Here is an 18,483-nt window from a genome sequence, read left to right on the forward strand (position 1 = left end):
CAGGTGATCCACCCACCTCAACCTCCTAAAGTGCTGGGATTACAGGTGTGAGCATCCAGCCCATTCATTTTTTTTTTTTTTTTTTTTGAGACAGGGTCTCACTCTGTCACCCAGACAGGAGTGCAGTGGCACGATCGGTTCACTGCAGCTTTGACCTCCCAGGCTCACATAATCCCCTCACCTCAGCCTCTCAAACTACTGGGACCAAAGGCACATGTGCCACCATGCCCAGATAATGTTTTATTTCTTGTAGAAATGGGGGGGGTCTCGTCATGTTGCCCCAAGCTACTCTCGAACTCCTGGGTTCAAGTGATCCTCCCACCTCAGCCTCCCAAAATGCTGGGATTACAGGCATGAGCCACCTCACCTGACCTCAACTCCATGCCTTTGCTCACAACCATACCCCACAGCTGAAACAAATCCCTGGTTATCTCATTTAACCAACAATTTAGGACTAATTTCAATCCTGTGGTTACTTCAAATACCAATTAGGACCATCTCCTCAGTTTTCTTTTCTTTTTTTTTTTTTTTTTTTTTTTTTTTTGAGACGGAGTCTCGCTCTGTCCCCCGGGCTGGAGTGCAGTGGCCAGATCTCGGCTCACTGCAAGCTCCGCGTCCCGGGTTTACGCCATTCTCCTGCCTCAGCCTCCCGAGTAGCTGGGATTACAGGCGCCCACCACCTCGCCTGGCTAGTTTTTTGTATTTTTTAGTAGAGACGGGGTTTCACCAGGTTAACCAGGATGGTCTCCATCTCCTGACCTCGTGATCCGCCCGTCTCGGCCTCCCAAAGTGCTGGGATTACAGGCTTGAGCCACCGCGCCCAGCCATCTCCTCAGTTTTCTAAAGCTGACCCCAACCCAGAAGGCTTTTGATAGATAGCCTAGAATATTTCCTAGCCCCCACACTTAATTTCTGTGTTGTCTTGACATTGCTTTCTAATTTTTTTCAGAACGCCTTAAAGCCTGAGTTGAGCCATGAGTTTCAGCAGGAGCTAGAAGCTCACAAGTGTTGCTGGAAGCCCCAGGCCACTTCCTCAAGGGCCAGTAGGCAAGAGACTATAAACACAGCCTTCTTATCTTCTCTCTCCTCCATCACAAATGGTCACAAGTCTGGGCCCACAGTTAGTTCCTAGGAAACCATCAGATCGGAGCGACCATCAGAGGACAGATGAAGAACTCCAGTCCTGCCCCCTCAGTGCAGATTCTATGAGACAGGTAGGCAGTCAGGACTTTCAGGACTGCTGGGGCAGGGAGAGTGCTGGAAGGTCCTAGAGATTCTACCTTCTGAGAAATCCTCAAAGAGCCTAACTGAACTTAGTTAACCGTTTTCTTATTGTCATTTTGATTACATTACTACCTCAAACCACCATAGGCAAATGACCTTGGACAAGTCCCTCTTTCCTGGACCTCAGTCTCTTCATCCAGGAAATGGATAGCCAGAACAGTAAAGGTCCCAAGAAGTCACCTAGGGCCCCTGATTTCATAGACAGGGCTCCTGTAGGAGCCAGGGTGATCAAGAGAAGTGAAAGGAATCTGCTCAAGGTCACCAGGGCCTATTCCAGAGCCTCATTGAGAGGAGAGGTCTCCCACTTCCCAGCCCAGGCTCTTTCCACCACCCCCTCCAGGGAGCGATGAGATCATCAAGCTCTGGTTCGGAATCTCTAGGAATGTGGGCCATCCTGGGAATACACCCCTAGATTCTCCCACCACAGCAGGGTCCCCTTCACCCCACCTCTTCTGGGATTTCCTCACTCCCCCAGACCAACAGGTATCCCTCAGGTGCCTGCCTATGTTGAAGACCCTCTATCTTGGGGAGAGGGGAATGGAACCATCACCCTGCCCTTCCCCCATCTCTGGATTCACCAGTAAGAAAACTAGGCACTCTCGATAGCCCCTCCTTCAGCACCCCTCGGGGATACCCTGAACTGCCGCACTTGGGGGAAACAGGAATCCCCATCTCCTGGGGTTGGAGGCCTTCCCCATTCCCTCCCCTCCCCCTTGGAGCCTGGAATGTGACCCGCGGAGGGATCCCGCAGCAGCCGGCAAGGGCTGCGTTCCAGCTGGGTGGCTGCATTGAAAGGGGGAGATGCGGCGGCGACCTCGGGGACCGCGGGGACGGGGGGCGGGGGAGGCGGGGAGAAATCGCGGTGGCGCGGGTGGGGGCAGGGAGGGAGCCAAGAAAACCAGTCCGACTCCCGATCGCGCCAGATGGAGGCGGTCCCGAGCCTCCAGCCCCGGGTTTCCAGCTTCTCCCTTCCACCTTTGTCTCCCCTCCCTCCTACAAACTTTCAGCCTTCAGCCTGTTGGGGGCTAAGATCTGGGGAATAAGCGTGTGTGTTCGAGAGCCTTAGGGTCTGCTGTGAGCCTGAGTGCGAGTCCGGTTGGTTGTGCAGTTACGAATCTGTGTGTACATCTGTGTGCCTAAGACGCTGGGCAACTGTACCCACATGACCGATGTGTGTGAACGACTGTGCCTATGTGTCTGGATCTGCGCGTGGGTGTAGCTCGTGTGGCTGTGTAAACCGCATGTATAGGTATACATGTACCTGTGTCTCAGGCTCTGTGCGTCCTACTGCGATGGTACGAGGGTGTGGGTGTGATGGTGTATGTGATCCTGTGTCTGCGTGTCCGTACATCTGAGTGGGTGTTGTGCGTGTGACTGTGTAAACTGCGAACATGTACGTGCGCCCGCCGGTGGGTATTACCGTGTACGTGTGTCTCCGTGTGCCTGTGAGGGGTGGGGTCTGCGCGGGGATTCCCGAACCCCCCACACTCACTCTAGGCCCCGGGAGAGGGCAGCGGCGGTGGCGACGGCCGCAGCAGGGACCCTTCTCCCTGCCTGCCCCGCCCCCACCCCGGCCCCTACCTGCCGGCCTCTTCGCCGACCGCCCGAACCGCCAGAAGCTGCGGACCCGGGGACCGCTGGGGGCCTTCCTCTTGTGGTGTGAGTTGCCCATGGCGGGCGCGGGAGCCGGCGCGGGAACCCAAGCGCGGCCCAGCCAGCCCGGCCGCCGGGCCCGCAGCCCCGGGAGGGAGGCAGCGAGACTCGCGGGCGAGCACCGCGGGCGCCCCCAGCCCCAGCGCGACCACGCCCCCGAGCTCTGCGGCCAATGGCCAGACAGGGGGCGGGACCGGAGGAGGGGCGGGGCCTGGCGCGCATCCCGTTGGCTCCGCCCTCCCGGGACCTGGGAGACCTGCTGAGCTGCCCAGCCTAGGGCGCACAAGGGAAAGCCGGGCCAGTCCAGGTGGGGCAGGTGGGTTGCCCGCTCTCTCAGCCCAAAGGCTACCGCTCTGAGGAGAGCAATGGAGCTGGGAGAACGCCGATCCGGAGCCCTGCTGCAGTTAGAATCCACGAGCCACCTCCCCATGAGTGTCACGTGCCTGTGTGTACAAATGTATCAAGCTGACTGTATTTCTGTAGTTACAGTGTTCAAAATAGTAGCACCCTTTTACTTAGTGTTTACTATGTGCCAGGCTCTGTGCTAACCGCTTTCGTGCATTACTTCATTTTATCCACAAGACAATTGTGTAAGGTAGGTCTTTTTTTTTTTTTAGACCAAGTCTCATTCTCGCCCAGGCTGGAATGCAGTGGCACGATCTCGGCTCACTGCAACCTCCGCCTGCCGGGTTCAAGCGATTCTCCTGCCTCAGCCTCCCAAGTAGCTGGGACTACAGGTGCGCGCCACCACACCCAGCTAATTTTTGTAATTTTAGTAGAGATGGGGTTTCACCATGTTGGTCAGGCTGGTCTCGAACTCCTGACCTCAGGTGATCTGCCTGCTTCGGCCTCCCAAAGTGCTGGGATTACAGGTGTGAGCACCCCACCCGGCCTGTTAAATATTTTTTTAACCAGCCTGGCCAACACGGTGAAACCCCATCTCTACTAAAAATACAAAAATTAGCCAGGCATGGTGGCGCACACCTGTAATCCCACCTACTCAGAAGGCTGAGGCAGGAGAATCGCTTGAACCCAGGAGGTGGAGGTTGCAGTGAGCCAAGATCACACCACTGCACTCCAGCCTGGGAGATAGAGCAAGACTCTGTCTCAAAATATGTGTGTGTGGGGGGGGGGGGGGTGTTTTTCTTTAAAAAGGCCAGGTGTTGTGGCTCACACCTGTAATCCCAGCACTTTGGGAGGCCAAGGCAGGCAGATCACTTCAGGTCAGGAGTTTGAGACTAGCCTGGCCAACATGGTGAAACTTCATCTCTGCTAAAAACACAAAAAATTAGCCAGGCATGGTGGCTCATGCTTGTAATCCCAGCTACTTGGGAGGCTGAGGTGGAAGGATTGCTTGAACCTGGGAGGCAGAGGTTTCGGTGAGCCAAGATTGCGCCACTGCACTCCAGCCTGGGCGACAGAGTGAAAAATTAAAAACAGAGAGATGAAAAGCCTTCTTTCATCTGGGGCCTGGGGCCCAGGCCCGGGGCCCCACCTCTGTGTCCTCATCACAGGTGTCCTTGTGCTGAGGGACCTGCCCAGGGCCCCACTGCCTGGGCTATGACTCTTCTTTACCATAACTTCTGCCCTGTCTCTCCAACTAGAGGCAGCATGGTACAGCAGAGAGAGCACTGGGCTGGAAGTCTAGAGCCCTCCATTGTAGGCCCTACATGGCTTATCCTTCCTGCCACTGGAACAAGCCCCTCCACTACACTGTGCTGCCTCTTATGGCTCCAGCACACCCTCTTCCCTCCCTGCAAAATGGGAGAGTCAAAGCTAAACCCAACTCTCTCTGAGGCCCTTTTCTTGCTAGAGTCTCAGGTTGATAACAGTGCAGTCCTTGAAAGGCTGGCAAGTTATTCACCCATAGAAAATATTCATTGAGCATACAATGTGTACCAAGCTGTGTGTACTCTGCACAGAGAAAACGGTTCTAGTGTCAAAGCTATCTGCTGGCCAATTCCCTGAATTTATATAGATAGGGAAACTGGAGCCCATAAAAAGGACGGTTAGTACGGGGGCACAGAGGGAATACCCCAGGGTAAAGTCTAAATTTCTTGGCATGAATTAAGTGAGGACAGGTATGTGAAGAGGCTCAAAGGATGTCTGAAGTGTGGCAGGTACCTTGGCCTTCATAGGAAGCCTGGGAGGAGCTGCCCCCACTACCAGTTCAGCCTCATCTCGGACCTCATCTCTGAGATGAGAATCTCCTCCTTCTCAGAGCTACCACCACACAAAACTGCTTGTCACCCTCCAGCACACAACTCCAGGCCTTCACATCTGCCATCCCCTCTTCCTGAAAGGTGCCTTTTCCTTCTCAATGCCCTGCTCTACATGCTGCTCCTCCATGAAGTCTTCCTTGTACCCCTTCTTCCCCCAGCTCAGTGCTTCCTTACTGAAGGCCCCACAGACATTAGTGCTGCCTTCTGATACAGTACTGATCACACCCTAGGGCTCCCCTGCACCCCATGTTCACCATCCTGGCACTTGCCTTCAGACAAGAGTTTCAGTATCTGCCTTTCCAACCAGAACAGTTTCCTCAAGAGCAGGGATTGTCTGACTCCTCTTAGTAACCCCAGGCTCAGCACATAGTAGGTGCACCTATGTGTTTAATAGAAACTGGTGGAGGTGGAGATGGTGGGGCTTGTAGATTAGCTGTAGTAGCAACGGTGACGCTTGCATACTGACGGAGGTAGTGATGATAGCGCATAAATACTTTCACTGCAGTCAGTGCTAGCTCCAGGATCCTGTGGGAGGAGTACTGCCCACTGCCAAGAACACAGGAGAGGCTAGGCTAGGACTGGTGGGAAGAAGTAGGTGGTATGGAAGACATATGGACCAGAACTCCAGGAACCACAAGAATGAGCTGGAATGCCTCGTGACCCTCTTAGAAAATGGTGGGGAAGGCTGGGCACAGTGGCTCACACCTGTAATCCCAGCACTTTGGGAGGCAGAGGCGGGCGGATCACCTGAGGTCGGGAGTTCAAGATCAGCCTGACCAACATGGTGAAACCCCATCTCTACTAAAAATACAAAATTAGCCGGGCATGGTGGCGGTGCCTGTTGTCCTGGCTACTTGGGAGGCTGATGCAGGAGAATTGCTTGAACCTGGGAGTCGCAAGTTGCAGTGAGCCGATATCACACTACTGCACTCCAGCATGGGTGACACAGCAAGAGTGTCTCAAAAAAATAAATAAATAAAAGGGGCCGGGCGCAGTGGCTCATGCCTATAATCCCAGCACTTTGGAAGGCTGAGACGGGCAGATCACAAGGTCAGCAGTTTAAGACCAGCCTGGCCAACATGGTGAAACCCCATCTCTACTAAAAATACAAAAATTAAGCCGGGCGCGATGGCTCACGCCTGTAATCCCAGCACTTTGGGAGGCCGAGGTGGGCAGATCACGAGGTCAGGAGATCGAGATCATCTTGACTAACACAGTGACACCCCGTCTCTACTAAAAACACAAAAAATTAGCCGGCCGTGGTGGTAGGCACCTGTGGTCCAAGCTACTCGGGAGGCTGAGGCAGGAGAATGGCATGCACCCGGGAGACAGAGCTTGCAGTAAGCCGAGATCGCACCACTGCACTCCAGCCTGGGCGACAGAGCGAGACTCTGTCTCAAAAAAAAAAAAAAAAAAAGAAAAAAATACAAAAATTAGCTGGGCATGGTGGCAGGTGCCCGTAATCCCAGCTACTCGGGAGGCTCAGGCAGGAGAATCGCTTGAACCCAGGAGGTGGAGGTTGCAGTGAGCAGAGATTTCACCACTGCACTCCAGCCTGGGAAACAAGAGCGAAACTCCGTCTCAAAAAATAAAAAAGAAAATGCTGGGGAAGACCTCACTTGGCTAGACTTGGAGGACGGGGTGTCCTAAGCAGACAGGAGGCCTCACTTAGTATTCTCCCCACCAGGAGCCTCCTGGGAATCACGCACTTTGCTGCAAGATTCAGGGTTTAAATCCTTTGTGGGCTGAGCTGTCTCTATCGCCCCTTCCATGCCAAGCACAGAGTTGGGCACCCTGTGAGTGGGCTGACAGTCCTTTAATGAATCAGCCCCTCAGGACAGTAGAATACAAGGGATAGAGTACAGTGGGGTATAACTAACGATGGGGGAGGCGGACAGAGATTTCACTCCTCCTGCCCGAGGAAGCTGCAGGAACTTGGCTGACTTCCCCAAGTCTGCCAACGGGCTGGAGGTGGCCTTGGGGTCTGCACAAGGAAGGTGTGTGTCCCTGTTCCTCTAACCCCGCCATGTTCACTGTGGCCCAAATAACATACAATGCTCCCTCTTATTCGTTTTCTTTAACATGTGACAGGCCATGAGCAGCTGAAACAGCTTTGAGGGTCTGGAGAGAGAGAGATTTCCAAGGAGCAGGTGCTGAGGGGAGGCTCTCACTCTGCCCTCTGCTGACAAGAGAATGCAGATTTCTGGGGTCACAGGGCTTGGCCACCACAGTTCAACGCTGGCTAGGAGCCATGCTTCAGGGACTGCAGGGAGGGTACAGTGTGGAGAGAGCACACTGACTGAGAGCCCCTTTCAGGCCCAAGGGGAATTTCCAAGAGAAGGGTGAGGGCGAGACAGCTGGAAGGAGCCCCTGAAGATGTTGAGGGGAGGGCAGGGGAGACTCCCTTGGCCTTACTTCCTTCTCAGCTCTTCCCACCCCTGGCAGAGGCACCTCTCTGGGACGGGATTTTCCATTTGAAGTCTGAACAAAGGAGTGAGGAAGCTGAAGGCCTGACAGTGTGGGCTTTTCTTCCGCCTCTGACACTAGATGGCCATGTGAACTTGAGCAAGTCACTTCCTCCTCTGGGCCTCAGCTGCCCCATCTGTATGTACCATGAGGGCTCCCTATGACATCTCGGGCCATGAGCTCTGAGAGTCTAGGATCCAGAGATGCCCATCTCTGGGGGCCCATACTGGAGCATTACCTATCACCCAAGGCCACTTAGCCAGGCCTTGTGCTGGCCAGGGTGTCTGTCAACCCAGTCTTTGCCCTTTGGATATTCAAAATAGTGAGGTACAGCAATCCCTGGATCCCATGGAACCCCAGATAGCCAGCTGGTCCCAAGCCCCTAGCATGTGCCTTGCCTGACGCCAGTGCCACAAACCCTTCAATCCCAGCTTCCTTTCATCCTTCCATTTTAGCTCAAGTGCCACCTCCCTGGGGAAGCCATCATTGACCTCCCTTAGAGATTGCTGTGCTTCCTCTTATCACACTTTTTAACCCTTAATTACTTGTTCAGCATATTTTTCCCCCTACACACACACTCGTTGTGAGGTTCATGAGGCCCAGGACTTTGTCTCTTATTCATCCCTAGGGCAGTGTCTGGTATATAACACTTAGGAAATATTTGTGAAATAAGTGAGTGAGGCTCCCTCTCCCGTCTGGACTCTTAAGAAAACAATGTCTATCCTCTCACAGGGGTCCGAGGGAGACACAGCAGCCACCCTGTCACACTCTTTATTTTTCACATTTCTGGGAAGCCAAAATGTCACATTCTTGAGAAACCCCAAACTCCTCTGGGGAAACCACTCCCCTATCGGAGGTATCCCATAGCAGAGGGAACTCAGCCCCTATTACATTGGTCCAGGCCCCAGGTAAGGACACTGAGGTGCCCTTTACCCAAGAAGAAAGTGGCTGGAAAAGCATATATTGCCCAACCCCAACTCTCCTAAGCACCTTGCTCTAGGGTCTGGGGACAATAACTTCCCCTGGGAGTATTGCAGAGATGACACTGACACCAGGCCCTGAGGGCTGAATAGGAGTTCACTGGATAGCAAAGTGAAGGGGAGCATATCCCAGGCAGGAGAAGCAGCACGGGCACTGACACAGAAGGGGAAAACACATGGAGTGTTGACTGACAGGCAAACAGACACCAGCCTGACCTCAGAAGGGCAAGGTGCCCACGACCCCAGAGACCTGACTCTCACTTTGCTTTGGAACTATCTAGGCCCCTTCCTCAGCAGACAGAAATGACATTGTTCATAATGGACTCTTCTTACCCACCTTCCTTTTGAGTTTTGAATGAAAGTGTCACCCAGTTGAACTCCTGTTGCCCAGGCTGGAGTACAGTGGCGTGATCTCAGCTCACTGCAGCCTCTGCCTCTTGGGTTCAAGTGATTCTCCTGTCTCAGCCTCCCAAAGGCGCCTGCCACTACGCCCAGCTAATTTTTGTTTTTTGTTTTGAGATGGAGCTTTTTGCTCTTGTTGCCCAGGCTGAAGTGCAATGGCATGATCACAGCTCACTGCAACCTCCGCCTCCTGGGTTCAAGCTATTCTCCTGCCTCAGCCTCCCGAGTAGCTGGGAATACAGGTGCGTGTCACCATACCCAGCTAATTTTTGCATTTTTAGTACAGATGGGGTTTTGCCATGTTGGCCAGGCTAGTCTCGAACTCCTGACATTAGGTGATCCCTGCCCGCCTCGGCCCCCCAAAGCACTGGGATTACAGGTGTGAGCCACTGTGCCCGGCCATAATTTTTGTATTTTTAGTAGAGACGGGGTTTCGCCATGTTGGCTAGGCTGTTTTTGAACTCCTGACCTCAAGTGATCCACCCGCCTCAGCCTCCCAAAGTGCTGGGATTACAGGTGTGAGCCATTGCACCAGCCACCTTACCCACCTTCCTATTACATCCAGGCCACTGGGTCTCAGTGTCTTATCTGGCTGGCTGGAGGTCAGCTCTCCTTTCCTGGACACAGGGACACAGCTCCCATCCCCATGCCTAGCCCCCAGCCCCTACAGGCTTACTCCCTCAGCCTATTCTCAAACCCACAGAATCCTAGAACTAGCAAGAGTCTCAGAGGCCATTAAACCCCAACTTTGTCAGCCAGATGCGGTAGCTCACGCCTGCAATCCCAGCACTTTGGGAGGCCAAGGCGGGCGGATCACAAGGTCAGGAGTTCGAGACCAGCCTGGCCAATATGGTGAAACCCTGTCTCTACTAAAAATACAAAAATTAGCCAGGCATGGTGGCACGCGCCTGTGGTCCCAGGCTGAAGCAGAAGAATCACTTGAACCTGGGAGGCAGAGGTTGCAATGAGCCGCGATCTTGCCACTGCACTCCAGCCTGGGCAACAGAGTGAGACTCCGTCTCACAAAAACAAATGAACAAACAAATAAACAAAAAACTATCTTTGTTAAGACAGGGCATGTCTGGTCCAAAGAGGGGCAGGACTTACCCAAGGTCATACAACAGAGCAGAACTCAAACTGAGGGTTCTCTCCACAACTCCACGCCATGAAAGGACCGTCCTCCCTGAGTGGCCAGAGGGAACTTGGAGAGGCCACAGTGAACTGACTGGAGTTAACATAGGGCTAAGTCAGCTAGGTCTGGCAGGGTGGCTCTCAAATTCTCAGTATCAGAGCCATGCCCACTCCCACCCCTCAGCCGCTGCCCACTGCACAAGAGAAACCCTCAAGAGGACTATATACCCCTTTCCCCAAAACTGGTTTTGTCTAAGACTCTAGAGAGGTCACCCCCCCTCCAGAGTCAGAAACACAGCCATCATCGTATAATTTTCTTTGTAGAGCGTGGCCTCTGGAGGCAGACTGAGTGGCTCCGTCATTGTAACACTGTGAACCTCACTTCCACATAGATGGGGACCTTGCCCGTCTGGTCCTCCGGCATTCGCATCACCTTGAACAGTGCCTGACACTACAGAGTAAAGAATATGTCTTCAGGCCGGGCGCGGTGGCTCACGCCTGTAATCCCAGCACTTTGGGAGGCCGAGACGGGCGGATCACAAGGTCAGGAGATCGAGACCATCCTGGCTAACACGGCGAAACCCCGTCTCTACTAAAAACACAAAAAATTAGCCGGGCGAGGTGGCGGCGCCTGTGGTCCCAGCTACTCGGGAGGCTGAGGCAGGAGAATGGCGGGAACCCGGGAGGCGGAGCTTGCAGTGAGCTGAGATCTGGCCACTGCACTCCAGCCTGGGCGACAGAGCGAGACTCCGTCTCAAAAAAAAAAAAAAAAAAAAAAGAATATGTCTTCGGCCGGGCGCGGTGGCTTAAGCCTGTAATCCCAGCACTTTGGGAGGCTGAGACGGGCGGATCATGAGGTCAGGAGATCGAGACCATCCTGGCTAATACGGTGAAACCCCGTCTCTACTAAAAAATACAAAAAACTAGCTGGGCGAAGTGGCGGGTGCCTGTAGTCCCAGCTACTCGGGAGGCTGAGGCAGGAGAATGGCGTGAACCGGAGAGGAGGAGCTTGCAGTGAGCTGAGATCCGGCCACTGCATTCCAGCCTGGGTGACAGAGCAAGACTCCGTCTCAAAAAAAAAAAAAGAATATGTCTTCTTCAAATAAATGAAGCTGAGTGACCTTGGGCTACTTATTCTCACCCCTTTTGTCTCACCTACAAATGGTAATAACTGTCCACCTCCCAGGTTGCTGTAAGGACACAGGAAGACTTTGATGAAAATGCCTGTCTAGGTATATATAGCACATAGCAGCCTTCCTGTTACTTCTCTTCCCATTCAGATTAGCCAGGACCCTGCCCTCCTTCCATAGGCTGCTTGCCTCCTCCAGAAAGCCTCCCCTGATTATCTGCTGGGCTCCAGTCCTGGCATCTGTCCCAGAAACACTTCCTACCCACACACTTGTCTAGAGTCCAGGTGATATTTCTGGAAGATATGGATTCCTGTTTGTTTTTAGTTTTTTTTGAACTTTTTCTTATGTCTGAGTCCTCCTGTGGGACAAGGGTGAGACTCTACCCTCTATGAATCCCCCTCAATCATCATCATCATCACGGGCTGTTTTCCAAACATGGATCACGGTGAACTTAACTAATGCCCAAGTCCTCAGCAGCATAACAACAGCAGAAACCTGCTGCCAGCTGCACCATGCTCCACAGTTCACAACGCAGTTGCATGTCTGTTAGGTTATTTGATCCTGGAAAGGCCCCTATAAAGCCAAGATTTATTATCCCTATTTTACAGATAAGGAAACTGAGGCTTGGAGGGGAGAATAACCTGCCAGCATCTTGTAGCTTGAGAGGGGCAGACCAGGGCAGCAGAGTTGTCCTTTTTTTTTTTTTTTTTTTTTTTGAGACCTAGTCTCACTCTGTTGCCTGGCCGGAGTGCAGTGGTGCAATCTCACCTCACTGCAACCTCCACCTCCCGGGTTCAGGCGATTCTCCTGCCTCAGCCTCCTGAGTAGCTGAGATTACAGGCACACGCCACTACGCCTGGCTAATTTTTGTATTTTTAGTAAAGACAAGGTTTCGGCCGGGCGCGGTGGCTCAAGTCTGTAATCCCAGCACTTTGGGAGGCCGAGATGGGCGGATCACGAGGTCAGGAGATCGAGAGACGATCCCGGCTAACACGGTGAAACCCTGTCTCTACTAAAAAATACAAAAAAATAGCCGGGCGAGGTGGCGGGCGCCTGTAGTCCCAGCTACTCGGGAGGCTGAGGCAGGAGAATGGCGTAAACCCGGGAGGCGGAGCTTGCAGTGAGCTGAGATCCGGCCACTGCACTCCAGCCTGGGTGACAGAGCAAGACTCCGTCTCAAAAAAAAAAAAAAAAAAAAAAGACAAGGTTTCACCATGTTGGTCAGGCTGGTCTCGAGCTCCCGACCTCGTGATCCACCCACCTTGAACTCCCAAACTGGTGAGATTACAGGCGAGAGCCACTGCGCCCAGCCAAGCAAAGTTGTTCTTAGGCCCAGAGCCCATTCCTTCCAAACTGGGTCCTTAGAGCTCAGGTGACTAAACTTATAACATAGTCATAGCAACCCCTTGCATTTCTATGGTGACTTCTCTTTAATATAATTTTCTTTCTTTTTTTTTGGAGTCTCGCTCTGTTGCCCAGGCTGGAGTGCAGTGGTGCAATCTTGGCTCACTGCAACCTCCGCCTCCCGGGTTCAAGCAATTCTTCTGCCTCAGCCTTCCGGGTAGCTGGGAGTACAGGTGCACGCTGCCACGCCCGGCTAATTTTTTGTATTTTAGTACAGATGGGGTTTCACCGTGTTGCCCAGGCTGGTCTCAAACTCCTGAGCTCAGGCAATCTGCCCGCCTTGGTCTCCCAAAATACTAGGATTAGAGGCGTGAGCCACCACACCCAGGCTTTAATATAATTTTAATATGCTCTCTTGTGAGAATGAGAATCTGGGTGAGACAGAAAGGTCACAGCCCCATCAAGGCAATGTCCAGCCAGAGGATTCCCCCTTTCTTCCCCACAAGACAGTGGTGGAGTCAGGGAGCCCACAGAGAAGTTGCTCATCCTACATCATGGGGCTTGATAGTAGCTGAGCCAGGATTTAAATTCTCATCGGCCTGACTCTGATACTCTCCCCACTCTATCAAGTTCCCTCACTTCTCTCTGGGCCATTTCCCATCTGTAAAGTGAGTTGAATGAGAAGATCTTCCAGTCTTACCTGCTGTTCTATGTCCTTGGGAGAGTCATGAAAACAGTCCCCATTTTTGAGGCAGATGATTTGAGTTTAAATCCCAGTTTGGTCAAATCAGTCACTCACTGTCCCTGAGCCTCAACTTTTTCATCGGCAAGTGAGATCTTGACATATTCAGACTAATCAATAAATGTCAGACTTCCTCTCTTCTTCTAAGTCTGTGCAGGGTAGTGAGGTCAGCAAGGGAATCATGGAAGACTGGTAAAACTCCATGACAAGCTCAGTTTTTCCATCTTATAGTAGGAGAGTCAGATTAGAGGAATCAAGACCTGCCTCTTGTAGGTCTTTGAGCCAGAGATTAGAATGGAGGAAATAATGCCTTCCCCAGCAAAATCCCTGACCTCCTAGGAATCTCCTGTGTATCCCTCCTCCCCACCTCTCCCAATCTCCATTCTGAACATTTTCCGTGAAAGAGTTAAGCCTTCTGCAGGCTTCCCCTTCCTGGCCAGCGTTGCCAGTGGAGATTAGAGGGATCAGATTTATTTCTCTTAATAAACAGAAAAGAAGTTGGGCCAGGCAGGTGACAAGGAAACAATTGCAATAATAGGAGGCTGGAGTAAAAGGGAACAGGACTTCCTCCAGTCATACCCGGGGCCACCTCCAGACCTGGGGAAACAACAGCCAGGGGCAAGGAGGTGTTGCCCATGCACGTGGGCTCAAATCAGGCCAACATGCTGCCCAGAAAGCCCAGAGCTACCTGATACTAAACACAAGGCGAGAGGGAGGCCTGGCCACTGACCCAATGACCCCAAACCCAGGTTGTTGGAGCAGTGACCTACAGGCTCAGCTTTTCCAGCCCCCTGCCTCCCAGGCTGGTCTCCCAGAGGAAAAAGGTCCACTGCCCTGGAGTATACACTGCTAGTCCACTAGGCTTCTGCCTGCCAATTCTGACAGTCTGACCACAATCCATCCTGCTGCAATGCCCTCTTGAATGAGATGGGGATGACTTCAGACTGAATCCCAGTGGGGCAGCCCTGGGACAGACTCCATGTCCTGTTGGGACTGCAGAGCCTTTGGAAACATCTCTCACCCAAATCCAATCCTCCCTCAGGGTTTGGCCCAGTCACCCCAGCCTCAGCACCCTCACTTCTATTTGTGGCTGTGCCGCAGGGAAGCGGGGCCCTTATCCAAAAGGAAGATCAGGCCGGATACAATCACACAAGAGGCTTTCCACCCTCTTCCTGACCCCTAAAGTGTTCCTTCTAACTCTCCCAGAAGAGGTGGTTAAAGGACACTGGGAGGATAAACACAGGCAGAATGGGATGGGCCCGCACACCCGGCCATTTCCTCACCTCCAGCACTGCAGCAGCAGTCTAGGAAAGGTGGACTTCCCAGGACGGCAAACCCCAAGGGAGCTCCACCCGCTTGCAAAGACTCAAGCCCTCCCCACCAAAAGGACGATAGAAACAGGGAAATGAGGGAAGGCCCAAGAAAGGAGCGGAAAGTGACCCCAGCAGGGATGGGCCAGGTCGGCTTCCCCGCCTTTCAGGCTGCCCATTAAGGCCAGAGGAGGAGCCCAGGGGCTCAAATTCAGAAAGACTGAGAACTAGCTGTTGAATTTTAAGTACCCACCCCAGCCCAGGTACAGCCTCTCCATTGAGCTTGGGCCTCAGTTTCCCCCATCTGTAAGCACACTTCTGACACTGGCATGTTTCTCCAGGGCTGGAAGAAGGAGTGATGGTGAGGGGCGGGTTGGTTCACCTTGAGAGCTCACTACCCCAGGAGTTGATGTTTGTGGCCTGGCCCAGGTGAGCGTGAGGAAACTGGCCTAGGTGGGAAAAGCCAGCACTGTTAAGCTAAGGCAGGGCACACTGCGCTCCATGCGGGGTCCTTTGTGGGGCTGGAAATCCAGATCCAGCTGGAGCTGAAACTCTTTGTGAGTGCGGTTGACCTTCCAGACCCAGAGGGTCCCCACCAGAGACCCAAGGCCACCTGTCTCTCCCATTGGCCACAGGCCAGCGTTGAGTCTCTGACCCCCTGACTCAGCAGAGGGCAGAACCTGGGTGAGCCTGGGGGAGGGGGAATCGCCTCACCGCCCTGGAGTCGGGCTGCCAGCACTTCCTGCTCTGCCAGGGGATCCCTGGCCCGGCCGGGGGTCCCTTCCCCTCAGAGCAAGGCAAGACTGGGTCTGGAAAGTGCGGAAGGCAGCGCAGGGTGGAGGTGCTCGGACTCAGCCCTGGCCTCTTAGCTCCCCAGCACCAGTTCCTGGGGGTCACCCCCCTCCAACACGCCGCGCGCGGACCCCCGGCAGAGCCCCCGCGGCCGCACCCTCGGCGCCCCCCCGCGCTCAGCCCGGGTGCCGACCGCCTTACCTCGGCCTTTGCCCTTGGCCCTCTTGGCCTTGTCCTCCGCCTTCTTGGCCCGGGGGGCGGCCGGTTCGGCGCCCTCGGCCCCCGCCGCCTTCTTCTTGCGCCGCTTGCCCCGCAGCCAGCTGAAGGCGCGGCGGAGGCCGGACGCGCCGGAGCGGGACTTCTTCCTGCGCGGGGGGCCGCCCGGGTTCCCCGGCTCCTCGGCCGCAGGTGCGGCGGGGGGCGCGCGGGCCGCCATGGCAGGCGGGGGCGGAGCGGGCGGCGGGTCAGGCCCCCTGCGGCGCGGCGCCCATGCCGGGGGCGGCAGCCGGGGATGCGCGCCCGGAGAAAAGTTTGGGCAGCGGAGGCCGAGCGGGCGCCGAGAGCGGGCGGCGGGAGCGGCGCGGGAGGGGCCGGCCGGGCGGCGGGCGGGGCGCAGGCCGGCGGGGAGGGAAGAAGCGGGGCGGGAGCGGCCGCGGGGCGGGAGCGGCGCTGCCTGCGGCCCCTCCCCGCCTCCCCCTGGCCCGGCGGAGGGCGAGGTCTGGTCCCGCGAGGAGAGGGTCCCGGGAGCCCGGGGTCGTGCCCCCCGCCGGGGCCCGAGAGGGCGGGTCGTGGGGCTGCCCGGGAGGGGGCGGCACTGAGGTTCAGTCCCGCAGGGGGCACCGCGGGAGGTCCGTTCGGAAGAGGGTGGTATGGGGTGGGGACGGGAAGGGGAAGGGCGCAGAAAAGGGGGAGCGAGAGGCTGGGGTTGGACCCCAGGAGCCTTGGTATCCCAAGTTTGGACTGGGAACAGACAGGGGATTCTGGAATATTTTTTCCTGGAATAAGAGAATTTGGAGAACTCCTTCCAAGCCCCGACAGTGTTGGGGGGCTTGCGCCAAGAGTAGAGGCTTCCGACACGTCCAAGACGTGTGACCCGCAGTGGGCATTTCCCTCACATCTGCTGACTAGAGTGGCCTCCTCTCTCTTTACTACACCTTCCCCCCAGGCTCCAACCATCTTCGGTGTGCAGCGGGGGCCCTAGGCGCCCTGTATTCCTGCCTCACCCTTTGGTGGCAGGGATGAGGATAGTCCTTCCTCCGTTTACCCTTGGACTAGGCTTTGAGGCCCCAGGGCACTCCTGCCTGGACCAGGAGTTCCCACTGAGATGCTCAACACTAATTAGGGCTGAACTCTGGGCAGGTGAGAGGCGTGACTGGGAGGCTGGTAGGAAAGAAAGCCTTGAAGAATCCTGAAATTGCTGTGCTCATTGCCTCCAGGCCTCTGCCTCTGTTACAGCTGACCAAGCCCTTTTATATCATCTGATCCCACAACAAGAGAAATGGAGGCCAGAAGGGGACAGTGATTGCCCAAGAACACAGGTGGTCAGCAGCAGAGGAGCCAAGATGGGCATCTGGGTCTTGTCTCAGCCTGGTCCGAGGCTTCAAACCCGAAGGGCCAGAAATTGCACTGAGGGCCAGCTGTAGGTTCAGTACCCTTGAACCCCCTCCCTCAGTCCCCAGAAGAGCCTTGTGATGTCCATACCAGTGGGGTGACCAGAATCACCTAATCTGACTCTGGTCACACGGCTTTCTCTTGGTCCTGGTCTCCACGAGCGCAGGGGCCCATTTGTCTGGGTCACCCAGCGCAGTCAGCCCCAGCACACTGTAGATAGCACTCACCGTGACATTGCAGGATTACTAGAGTGCAGTGGGATCTCCCTGGGTCCCCAGGGGCTCGGCTATGGTGAACCTGGGGGCTCTGGGGCAGACCACCCCCGTGTCCATGCTGGGCCTCCGTTTCTTGTCTAACCACCATTCATTCAGATCCAGCCCACAATCCCAGAGCACCCGTTCTGGATCCGGAACCAGCCTGTACTCTGAGTGCTCTTGGCCCAGCCTAGCACTAATCCTAAGAACCCAGCCTCTTCCTCTGTTAGTTGGTGAGGAAAGGGAATGTAGGGAAGGCAGTTTTCAAGGGAAAAGTGTTACAGGTGCCAGGCACAGTGGCTCAGGCCTGTATTCCCAGCACTTTGGGAGGCCCACGCAAGTGGATCACCTGAGATCAGGAGTTCAAGACCAGCCAGACCAACATGGTGAAACCCCATCTCTACTAAATACAAAAACTTAACTGGGTTTGGTGGTGCATGCCTGTAGTCCCAGCTACTTGGGAGACTAAGGCAGGAGAATCACTTGAACCGGGTAGGCAGAGGTTACAGTGAGCCGAGATTGCGCCATTGCACTCCAGCCTGGGCAACAGAGTGAGACTCTGTCTTTTTTTTTTTTTTTTTTTTTTTTTTGAGACGGAGTCTGGCTCTGTCGCCCGGGCTAGAGTGCAGTGGCCGGATCTCAGCTCACTGCAAGCTCCGCCCCCCGGGTTTACGCCATTCTCCTGCCTCAGCCTCCCGAGTAGCTGGGACTACAGGCGCCCGCCGCCTCGCCCGGCTAGTTTTTTGTATTTTTTAGTAGAGACGGGGTTTCACCGTGTTCGCCAGGATGGTCTCGATCTCCTGACCTCGTAATCCGCCCGTCTCGGCCTCCCAAAGTGCTGGGATTACAGGCTTGAGCCACCGCGCCCGGCCGAGACTCTGTCTTAAAAAAAAAAAAAACTTGGCCGGGCGCAGTGGCTCACGCCTGTAATCCCAGCACTTTGGGAGGCCGAGGCGGGCAGATCACAAGGTCAGGAGATCGAGACCACGGTGAAACCCCGTCTCTACTAAAAATACAAAAAATTAGCCGCGCGCGGTTGTGGGCGCCTGTAGTCCCAGCTACTCGGGAGGCTGAGGCAGGAGAATGGCGTGAACCCGGGAGGCGGAGCTTGCAGTGAGCCGAGATCACGCCACTGCACTCCAGCCTGGGCGACAGAGCGAGA

At 54.9% G+C, this 18,483-nt stretch overlaps 1 protein-coding gene across 2 annotated transcripts in view; it reads right to left on the minus strand.

The window, feature by feature from the left end:
• Positions 1-16,018, minus strand: part of NHSL3 (NHS like 3) — a 36,411-nt gene extending 20,393 nt beyond the window's left edge. Inside the window, exon 1 of one of the 2 annotated variants that reach the window (XM_011763272.3) lies at positions 15,658-16,018. In XM_011763272.3, the coding sequence (XP_011761574.2) occupies positions 15,658-15,892 (235 nt within the window). In that variant the 5' untranslated portion in view covers positions 15,893-16,018. Of the gene's footprint in view, positions 1-2,865; positions 3,051-15,657 lie in introns of those variants that run through there. The other variant, XM_071096631.1, reaches the window with a different exon arrangement.
• Between the last annotated feature and the right edge of the window lie 2,465 nt (positions 16,019-18,483).

This window comes from Macaca nemestrina, chromosome 1 (genome assembly GCF_043159975.1).
Source record: "Macaca nemestrina isolate mMacNem1 chromosome 1, mMacNem.hap1, whole genome shotgun sequence".
In the NCBI taxonomy this organism is placed as follows: Eukaryota; Metazoa; Chordata; class Mammalia; order Primates; family Cercopithecidae; genus Macaca; species Macaca nemestrina.